The 11,516-nt window shown below is 34.9% G+C and overlaps 1 protein-coding gene and 2 long non-coding RNA genes across 9 annotated transcripts in view; 2 read left to right on the forward strand and 1 right to left on the reverse strand.

The window, feature by feature from the left end:
* Nucleotides 1–1,147: 1,147 nt before the first annotated feature.
* On the forward strand, nt 1,148–1,957 carry LOC107268707. The gene is made up of 2 exons (XR_001537922.2): nt 1,148–1,363; nt 1,485–1,957. It is a non-coding gene; the product is annotated as an uncharacterized LOC107268707 (long non-coding RNA).
* Nucleotides 1,717–7,607, reverse strand: LOC107268681. Of its 7 annotated transcripts, none has more exons than XR_003060015.1 (7): nt 7,179–7,607; nt 6,883–7,100; nt 6,686–6,793; nt 6,412–6,581; nt 5,962–6,246; nt 2,501–5,127; nt 1,717–2,360 (listed from the first exon to the last, which is right to left on the reverse strand). It is a non-coding gene; the product is annotated as an uncharacterized LOC107268681 (long non-coding RNA). The 7 variants fall into 7 exon arrangements; XR_003060012.1 differs by having other exon boundaries at nt 1,717–1,912; nt 2,060–2,360; nt 2,501–6,246; XR_003060014.1 differs by lacking the exon at nt 2,501–5,127 and having other exon boundaries at nt 1,717–1,912; nt 2,060–2,360; nt 7,179–7,455.
* Nucleotides 7,608–7,746: 139 nt separating this feature from the next.
* LOC107268673 (facilitated trehalose transporter Tret1) overlaps nt 7,747–11,516 on the forward strand; it is a 7,589-nt gene continuing 3,819 nt past the window's right edge. The window contains exon 1 of the mRNA XM_015741687.2: nt 7,747–7,795. Coding sequence (XP_015597173.1) covers nt 7,750–7,795 — 46 coding nt within the window. The 5' untranslated portion in view covers nt 7,747–7,749. The remainder of the gene's footprint in view (nt 7,796–11,516) is intronic.

The raw sequence follows: 11,516 nt of genomic DNA on the forward strand, positions 1-11,516 counted from the left end.
TTTTTTTTGTAAAAAGAAAGTGCTCTCCATAGAGGGGTCTCGAACTATAGACCTCCCGATTCGTAACAGGGTGCACTAGCCATACGCCAAAAACACGTATATGTTTTACTTGTTTCGGAAGTTGTATTTCTAGAATTTCATCGTTTATTCAACTGCTTACCATTGTCGTTTCGCTTAGTTTACATATAAGCAAAATAATATAAAGATGCACACCAGTTAAGAACTTTCGCGCCACCCTTCTCCACGTGGACGAACAAAAGAGAATAAAATAAACTTTGGGCAACCTAGAAAGGTTAAAAGAGAGGAACAAGTTATTGACTCAGCTACGATGCTCGTTTAATACTAAATTAAATTTATTATAGAAAATATCTATGATATTTCAAAATTTCTCTTTGAACTGTTCTCGGTCGTTTCATTTACCAACGAATTTCGCCATTCATTTTTTAATGTTCATTTTCGGCATGATAAGAGGTAAAGAGTGAAAACCAATATTTCTATGCATTTTTTATAACCTTGAAATTTATTTGAATATACACATTTGTTTGCGCATTACGTCCATACAAATGTTTAGGGTTCGGTTGGATGGAAGATTTTGCTGCCCCGCCTGTTTGTCAAGAACGTTTTGTGAGGGGCGGCAAATTTTTCCCCACCACCGAGCAATCCATTCATTTCGCTGATTACAATATCGGCTGGAACGATGATCATGACCCGCGCGACTACGCGAAATCTGTAACATCGACAGAGGCGATGATCACGAAATCCTACTCCCGGACGAGCAATCTATTTATTTTCGCTGACTGCAATACCGGCTGGAACGATGATCATGACCTGGGCGGCTACGCGAAATCTGTAACATCGACAGAGGCGATGATCACGAAATCCTACTCCCGGACTCGCCGCTACGATTTAGCGCCATGCTTTTGGTATCGCCTACAAAGATGAATAGGGAGATGCACAACGCTACGGTTTTAGGCGATACCAAAATTATGGCGCTAAATCGTAGCGGCGTGTCTGGAAGTAGGATTTAGTGATCATAGCCTCCGTCGATAAAGCAGATGTCGAACGTGTAGCTTGGCAAGCAGCGATGATCACGAAATCCTACTCCCGGACTCGCCGCTACGATTTAGCGCCATCCTTTTGGTATCGCCTAAAACCGGAGCGTTGTACATCTCCCCACTCATCTCTGTAGAAACACAGCAAATCGTCGTTTCTTCTTTTAAATAATTCAGAGCTCTTAAAACCTACAGTATCACAATTCTGACATTCTTTTCGGTCAAACAGAAACTTTATAAATTACTTTGAACCATTTCACGAGTCATAAACTCTTCCTGTATATCCTTCAGGGAGCGTCCTTTAGTTTCAGGTAGTACAAAATATATAAATATAATAGAGACAAATGTAAATGTTACAAATATCCAAAATACCGATTCTACGCCATAAGTGTTAGCTGTTGTCTGATAAAGTTTGGTTATTATCATTCCAAGTGTTGCAGCATAAATACTGACTGTCATGGTAGCAAAAGCTTTGACATTGCTTGGAAATATTTCTGAGAGAACAGTAAACGCAGTTAAATCAATGCTATGACTAAGAACATATCCAATAATGAATGCAAGAGGAAGCCAAGAGTTTGATGTAGAATCAAAAAACATAGCTGAAATTCTTTGAAAATATAAAGGAATGATGAATGTCAGTGATGAAAGAACTGAAACATTGTAATTGATTATTAATAATTTTATTATTCATCATCTGTTTATCTTGCTGATACTATAATGCGAAACCTCAATGATTCTTTTATACTGGCGATATACATATACCCAGAAAATATACTGTGCAAAAGTCATCTTTAACACATATATGCATTAGAAGTTGTCTTTTTGGAATCTTATAGATGACTTTAGGATTTGCGTATTGTCTGTGTAATTATAATATATAATTATTATTAAATGCTTTGAACTTTTCTAAGTGCAATGATTAAAATCACAAGAGTTATTATCATTAGTTATTATAATAATATTTTTTAAAAAATGATCTAATATCCTAATTGATGATTATACAATACCTGGCTATATAGAGGTAAGTATGTAAAGAGTAAAATGTAAGTCCTGGCGATGACGATTAACATTCCTAATGTTAATAATGGAATAGCAGTGAGTAAAAGAGATTTTCCTGCCAATCTTGGCCGATGCCAACGATGGCCGTAGCCATAATAGGCCCAAAAATTGCTCCAAAAACTTGAAGACTTACGGCCCACGAAGCCTGCTTGGCTGTCAACATTACCGGGGAGTCATTAGCTTTAATTTTAACAAGACTTACTGACGGCCATGCAAAGTTGTATCCTATACTCATTATAAGGATGATTGCTGCAACAAATATAAAAAAGCAATTACACTTTTGATTGTTATTACATCTAGAACGTAATTCATAGGATTAGTCCGACTTTTAAATAGATTATAAAAAATAACGATATTCATCTTGTATAGTTTGCATCATTTTAACAAACCCGTTTCTGTCACCTGACTTCCAGCGCCTAGTGCTTATGGTGAACAGTATGGACGTTTAATCATGCAAGCTGTAATGTTAAATTACTTATATTACGATAGCTGTCATGTCGATCTTTCGTTCGGCCATCGTAGCTGTTACATTATACATAAATCCTTGGTGGGTGTGGGTTACGCAACCTCGCTATTACAACCTTTTGGTTTGAGGTTGAATCTATGTACATACAAGGTTTTATTATACTGGGATTTAAAACGGAGGATTATTTAAGACGATAAACACGACACAAATATGGCAGCTAATAAAAAATTTTTTATTAACCATCTCATATAACGATGATTATCCCAATTGAGATAAGATCTCGTTATTTCGGAATGTCTGGTCTAGCTATATTTTGTAATAATTTAAAAGAATGGTAACGGTAATATACAGTCTGTGGTACAAGATCGTACAGGTTAAAATTTCTAGAAATAAATTTAGTTTTAGAAATCAATCTTATAATCTTAGAGTACACTACATGCATTAGAATGCATGTACCTAATATAACGTCCAATTTCCATTATTATTGATTATAGTCTGGCGGCATCGAGGTCTTCGGTCCGGAGTGCCAAAAATAATTTCTAAATGCTGCAAATATAATAAGATAGCTGCTTAAAAGTAAATATACATCTCTCTCAAAGTTTCATCCTCATGGTCGACCAGATATCTTCCATCGGATTTGTGTCAGGTAACTGCGAGAGCCAATTTAAGGTCACAATATTGTTTTCGGCTTTTCACGCGGTACAAAGACGGCTCCAATGTTTTGGATCATTGTCTTCTTGAAGTATCCAGTTGTGACTATCCGGGGTGGGGTGCTTTACAGAACGTCCATAGCACATGTCCTCGAAGTCCATGTCCAAAAAGAGGCTTCGTCAGAAAGATGACGTTGGACCAGTTACGTTCATTGTTCTATTTCGCCCAATTAAGTCATTTTTGTAGGTTTTTTGGTTTCAAAAAAGGTTTGACCATTGTTTCTTTATCCGTATCCAGCAACAATCAGGCGACGCTTGATGGTACTGACTGACTTCTGTACGCTTTCTGGCCAGTACCTTTTGCGCTTACTTTAATGTGTACCTAGGATGATTCCTCCTATCTAAAAGATCTTCGACGGTCCTGGTTTCTTTGTACCGGTTCACTCATTGTCATCGGTGCTAATTTCCGATTCTTTGAGATGCGTGCACAATAACATTACCTCGTAGCTACTTGCGTATGCAGTTTTGAGAAACATTCGAGGTAATACTACAGCTTCACCTATCTTGTTTCATTGACCCTTCTCTCCTACATTAAGCGACATACCCTCGCCCTCCCTTCGACTTCTCTCTTAATTTATCAGTTATGTCAATGGCTCCCTTGTTATCAACCTCCATACCTTTCCTGATTCTCTATCAATTCCCGTGGCGGTCGTAAAAAAATCTCCCCTTCGAAGTCTCCGTGTAAATAAACGGTCATGACATCCAGATGTTCGACAACACTGCTAGTGCAAACAAAAAACGTAGAGAACTATATCTCATTATAGGTGAATACGTCTCAGTATAATCTATACCTTAACTTCGAGCCCACCGACGCACTACCAATCTTGCCTTGTGTCGTTCAATTTATCCGTCAGCTTTCATTTTAGTCTTGAATATCCATCTAGTATCTAACAGTTTTCTTTTAGGTGGCAAATCCGCCAGCTCCCACGTACAAGTTTTGATGAGTCATTTTTCTTCTTCTCGAACCCAGAAATCCTTGTCCGGACTATTCATCGTTTTTTTTGCGGTCTGCGGGTCCGACAAGTGCCGATCATAAGCTAGACATGACACGAATCATGATCTTTGTCCAGGCTTAATTGTACGCGTTGATTTTCTCACCCCCTGTTGTTCATCTTTGCCGCCCTGGTATTTTCGATGGTGGTTCGCTATCGGGAAACCACTTTTCATGAGATTCTCCGAGAATTTTCTTGACCGTTTCTTCAGCTACTTTATTTTTGACGATTTCTTCAGGACACTCTTCAATTGTTTCTTCAGGCAAAAACTCTTCTATCATCGGTACGAAGGATGAAGTTCCCGCAGAATCTTTTTCTTTTAATTGTTTTTTATTTACTGATTTTTCTAAAAAAAAATGAAGTTTCGACTTCTTATCATTTTGCTTATAGGGTCGATGAGTTTGTAACCCACTGAATCTTCATAGTAGACAATAAATATGTTCTCGTTCGATTTTGAATCAAAATTTTTTCTTCTCTCTTAGTATGTACATCAACGGCATGAAACCGAATATTCTTGCGTGGCTTAAATCTGGTTTTACACCAGACCAAACTTCCTCAGGTGTTTTACCTGGAATTGCTTTTGCAAGCAATCTATTTATTAAATAGACCGCAGTGACATACATTTCTGCCCAATACTCCTTTGATAACTTGACCTCGAACAATATAGTCCATGCGCGCTGTAAAATCGTCCTTTGAATCATTCCGCGCGACCGTTTTGCTAGAGACTATACGGTATTGTCTTCTGATGTTGAATTCCAGATTCTTGTAGCATTTCTTGAAACTCTATTCACATATTCCGTCCCACTGTCTGGCCTTAGAACCTTGATTTTTCTGCCTGTTTGATTTTCCTTACATTTTTTAAAAATATTTTCAGTAACTTCACTTTTGTGTTTCATGGTATAAATAAATACTTTACGCGTTCAATCGTCTATGATGGTTAAGGTAGTGTCGTGTAAAATAATTTTCGTTGCATTTCTTCAAAAATTGTATGCCTAATTCTTTGAAATAGTACCTTTAAAATGAGCCTAATTTTATTAAGATCGACCGTTCAGAAGTATGGGGAAAACGTTTCAAAATTTATAGTTTTTACATGAATTCCCTACGTAGTAAGTATACTGCACACACATTGCATTTTTTTCATCTAAACCAGTCGTTGGATGGTGAAACATATATATAATGAATTGATATAAAAAGATGCACGTAAAAAATTTCAAAATTCTTTCCCGTTTCGTTTCCAAAACATTAATAGTTAAAACGAAAAATTCGTCAAAATTTTGTCGGACAAGCAAACTGTGGTGAACGGCGTGGTAGTAGTGCCCTTAAATCCAAGTTATGTGCCTGGAGTAGAACGCGCGCAAACGTATGAAATAATTTGATATCATCGACGATAAATTGAAGAAGGAAATGCAGAATTTTATTATATTTGGATTGTAAAATCATATCCGATGGTTTTCGTATATTCATTATTTATTACTTTAGACGAAAATCTTATATAAAATCTCAAATGAACAAAAAACCAATGGAAAAATGGAGAAAGTAACAAATATATAAATATTTCATAAATATTAAAAAGAAAAATTCAAAGGATATTTCGTTGCAATATTATCACAAATATTTAATGTTTTTATTCTTGAATAAAGTTTTGGACATGAATGTCGCGCGCCAATTAACTTAATAAATACCTCGACTCTCCTATGGAATTCCGTTCTATAGGACCACAAATATCTGAATGCACAAGGTCCAGGATCCCCTCCGCACGCTTTTCATGACCTCTAAACGGCTTCCTTTGGTGTTTTCCTTAGACCCACGCCTCGCATGCTTCCTTATTTCTATCGCTGAATTGTATTTTAGTGGTTTCCGCAGCATTTCAAGTCCTTTCTTGTTTCGATGCCCGAATCTCCGATGCCATAGCATTCCGCCTTCATCCGTTTAGGCGTGTCAACTCTATATGCCATTGATCTATGTTGCTGTTAATATAATTGTACCAATTTTTATTATTACTTTGCCACCATTTTCATAAAATATTACCTTATGTCCCCTTTTTTTATAATTTTGCTTACTTACAGTAGATTTGCAGCAACGCCAGACATAAGGATTACATATTTTATTTTAATTTTATTGGCTCCCCGTACCTTTTTATTGTAATTATTGTGTCACCGATTTCTTGTGCTGACAGCTTCACTTTATTTGCTGTAGTGATGTGAACTGCAGATTTTTTTTTCAAAGGGATTAAATCACTCCGTCAAGTCATGTGAGATGATGTGCTTAAATCAATGCACCAATCGCTGGGTTGTGGTCCACTCTGCACATACAGCACATACAGTACTTTATGATTTGAACTCCATTTGTCGCTGTGCTCAGTTTCTTCTTCTCTGTGTTTTCATATTTGCTGGCAATATGACTCACCTTATTGCATGAGTAGCATCTTGGTCTAATTTCACAACGGGTTTGGTGGCCCCTCGAATATAATGTTATGTTGTTATCTCCATTTGTTTCCTTGTTAAACTTTACATCCTGCAATAACTTAGTTTTAATAGAATCAGGACTAATGGCAGTGCCCAAGCTCTGTTCCATTATTATTTGTCGATATTGGTCTGACAAACCAGTTAAAAGTAATGTCCCAATCCATATTTCCTCGACTTGAAAACCAATTCCTCTTAATTTGTGTGCTATTGTTATTTTTTATTTTCATACTCCACTATCGATGAGCAACTGTCCAGTGGTGATTATTATTGTTCCAAATAATCCTACTCTCTTTGTTAAGCTGGAATTTTTGAATGCTCTCCTTTGTTTTATCCTGCTTCCTTCGCATCGGCTGCATCTTGTATGTGCACGTAATTTACAGATTCCACTTCCAATATTATTTTTGATTACTTGTTACTTTTCGCAAATTACTTACATAGCTTTCTGTTCCTAGAACACAACCTCACACGTTCATAACCTCATGGAGGTAGATTTCAGGTAGAGATAATGACGAAAACTGTAATTACTCGGGTAAAGTCGTAGATCCCGTGTTAAAAGCATCGAATACAGCGCCGCCAAGCCTTTATTGTCTACATTATGTTTAATGACAATTGTCAAGTTACCAACAAGAATATCTACTGGGATATACTGTTGAATATATACAGACTTATGCAGACAAACAAACCACCAAAAGTTAACGTGCCCATTTGAATCTTATGGTAAAACGATTTCAGGTGATGCGTTTGGGCTGAATAACCTGGTATACCTGAAGAGTATACATATATCTTCCGAGAATTTATCCGGACGTAACAAAAATGGCGATAAAGAAATTTACTGTAAATGTTTACTGTGTTTTAATAATGTAGCTCTTTGGATTGTCTATAGAAACGAGCAATAAGCAAGCACTGAGATTATTAATTCTAACATCCCCACTATGTTGCAAATAAGATGGCGAAGATCATAATAAAAGAGAGAATCTTCACAGATTCTGCGCGATACCGAATAAAATGTCTGACTCGCGAGTTCTTCCGCAAATATTAGCAGGCTTCTTAGGTGAGTCCATGTATTAGAAACATTTTTTTATCCCTTTTTTTGTTTATCATGAAATCGCAATGTTATAGATAGTCTGGTATGATATTTTATGCATTTACATCTAGTATATAATTTATCCCTCTGGTGGACATTTTTGTCTGAATCCTCTATTTTTTTTTAGTTTTAATCAAATTCGAAAAAATTTTAAACAAAAATTGGAGAAAAAGTTCGCAAACATCCGAATTTTATCTAATATTATATTTTTCCGCCCAACAATTCTGAAAATCTCTGCCAGTCAAAAAATGAGACACAAACGTTTCGTTGAAGTTCGAAGATAATTTGTATATGAAAAATTGTATGAAATTTTTCATTTTTTTCTTTACAATTCAAAAAAGTAAATTGACAATTAAAGCGGATTTCCTAGAGGAAATTCTACTCGAAATTTTTCATTTTTCATACTTTCGATTGAATGTTTATATTGCTTTTAATTATTATATGAAATCGACAGTGATCGAGCAATGTCAAAGTATTAACACAGTATTCTTATAATGTGCAAAATTAATTTTTAATCTTCCACTTATCTCTGGCCACGATTTTGACACACCGGGTCAAATTGATCCAGATAGTACTTCATCTACCTCCCATTAACAACCCTTTAGTCAATTTTTATAGAAAAAATTAGAAATACAGTTTTAATCCTTCTTAATATGTCTGCATAATTGAAATTCGAAAAATCTAAAACTAAATTGTTTGAATGAATTATTGAAAATTGTCGATTTAGGCAAAGTGAGCAGTGCATTAAAAAATCATAACTTTTTAATTTTCAATATTTTTTAAGGAAAAGTTTTACGGGTGTACTCTTTTCGAGAAAAAATAATCCTGGGTCAAAGTGACCTAGTGGGTCAACGAAAGCTTCAGAAGATCTAATTCAAAATAGATTTACTGAAGAATCTTTTCAATTTTTGCTAAATTAATAAAAAGAAATAAAGCTTTCATATTCTCAAAAAATAAAGATAGGTCATCGGAATTCGAAAAAAATTTAATATAGAAAATAGGATTTTTGAAAGCTATTTTTTACAAATGTATATAGACGGGATTTATTTCACAATAATTCATAAAACCTCTACGGATCTTTACAATTATTATATCATCAATTTATAAAATATTTATTATTCAATGAATACGATAAGAATGTGGGATTATCGAAATGATGCTTTAAATTCAATGTCAATTATGACTCCATTTCTAATCTCTACCCACACAACACGGAGACGTTCGAAATATGTCATACAGCCGTTGTTAATCATCACTACTGCCTTACGATAGACACTTATAAATCTGCAAATGATATCTTACAGACGTCCTTCTGATCTACCTAACAATGAACGTTCGGGAATTTGTATTTCGGCGAGATAACGATTCGAGCACTTGAGCATTTGGGTAAATGCACATTCAGTGAAATGACCATTCGGAAATGTGCATTTCGAAAAGATGATAATTCGAACGCTTGAGCGCTGGGAAAAATAAACTTGCGGGAAAATGACCGTTCGGCATATTGATAGGGACCCTGAAAATATATTCTAATCCATAAGTTAACTTGCTAATTTTTGCCTAAATTAAGGACATCTGACTAAATACAATCTTTTTTCCCCCACCATCTTAATTTTTCCCAACTTTACTAATTAATATCTCTTTAACTTGATGGTAAACACATTTTGTTTTGAGTCAACAAGCACAGGTGATTGAGCTCTTTCGATTAGGCATATAAAAATGTAGGGTCAACTTTCTATAATAACACAGTTCTAACATACTACCTTAAGCTCTACCTATCTTTCAAAACTTTTATTTTTAAAATCTCTCGATGTTACTGATTAGCATATTAAATAATTTCTCCTACCTATATTCCGATACATCACATTCTGTTTAAAATTACAATCGATATCCTAAGTTTTAAGAAATGTATAGAAAAAAAAAATATTATTATTATGAGAGTACAAAAGTATCTTCTAATTAAATTTCAATAAAATGCAATGAAAAACTTGTTAAGTGTTATTATTTTGTTTTATTCTGATTAAAATTTATTAAAAACAAATTTTTGAACTATATACCAATACTTCCAATTTTTCTGTGTATGATATGGTATTGTAATTCTTTAATTGTTTTTACAGTAATTTTTTAGTGTTGCAATTTTATAATTTAAAACTGTGAAATGCTATTAAGGTTATGTTTCGACCAGACATTAGATTTAAAGATTATCATCCAGTGACATGCAAACTTTAAACAGTGGAAAGAACGTAGTTGGTTAACATTCTTTTAATTGTATATGTATAGTAGAAATTAATGTAGTCTTTATTATCAATCCCATGTCGATATATTATCGACGTCATTAGATTGAATTGATTTTTTGAGAATCGATCTTTTATTGCTCGATCTATTACAGAATCGATTTTCAGTTCTCCAATTCGATTTAATTCGATAGGTAGATTTTTTTCTCAGAACTGTCATCTGATGACAGAACTTAATCGAAACCTAATCGTTTGGTGGTTATTAATTAACACACGAGATACAAAACATATTTCACAGCACGCGGCATGGCTGCCCTCGTTGTCTACGAATGGTTTATCCTGTTTTTGAGAAAAACGAGGGACACCAAACGTTTTCACTTTTCGTAACCATCAAACGATGCATATCGATTAAGTCCTCATTGAATTGATTTAAACAAAAAAAATTTCTGCTAACTTCACGGTCAAATTTTAATTATTTAATTAAAAAAGAACGATGGACTACCCCATATTTTAATTAGGCCACCAATGACCACCAAACGACCATCCATCGATTCGGTATAATCAAAAGTTAAAAAGTTAAAGTTGTCCGGCTATCTTCACCGAGGTCGTCGATCTATTTTAACGAGTATTCTGACATGTTGTATAATAGACGTTCAGTAACTTGCAAGATTATACTTCTTCTTCTTCTTGTGCCAGGCAAAGTGCCAGGCAAAACCATACAGTAGGTCCGTTCGACCAAGCGTTTTTACGTGTTTCGAAACATTATAGGTGTGTTCGAAAATGAACCGAGAGCGCTGAGAGCATGTTGTGTCTCTATCAAATACATGCAATAAACAGAGAAGCAATGATGCACTCCCCGCTCTTAGCTCATTTTCGAACACACCTACAGTGTTCCGGAGCATGTAAAAACATTTGCACGAACGGACCTAATGTTGCCAAAACAAATCGCAATGATAGTCAACTGTTAATATTAAGTGAAATCAAATTCTACATAATTTATGTTTTTCGCGCGAATATGTATTCCTGTAATTTATATGCAATGAATTACAATTTTTTTCATAATACGATTTTTTGAATACCTGAGAAAATTCACAAATCGATTTTTTTTAATGTATTAGTTTTATAATTTCCATATGACTACGTCATATGGTAATCCCCCCGAAAAAACACTTACAAGGAAACCCCCCCAACCCGTCCCCACCGATTTCAATAATTTTTTGATATGTTGTAGTACTCGACAAAACAAGAGACACGTATTTTTTTTGTGTGCTGACATCCACTTTAAAGGGGTGAAAACGACCCCTCAAATTCACCCCCGAAAATCGTTTTTTATCATATCTCGACTTCTAATTAATATTTTTTAATAAAACCAAGTGGAAAATATTTGTCATAAGAAGTCGAAGATATGAGGTGTGTTTATGACCCAATTCTTTATTTTTTTGAGCCCATACCCCGGT

This window comes from Cephus cinctus, unplaced genomic scaffold, assembly GCF_000341935.2.
Source record: "Cephus cinctus unplaced genomic scaffold, Ccin1 Ccin1_scaffold0064, whole genome shotgun sequence".
Classification (NCBI taxonomy): Eukaryota; Metazoa; Arthropoda; class Insecta; order Hymenoptera; family Cephidae; genus Cephus; species Cephus cinctus.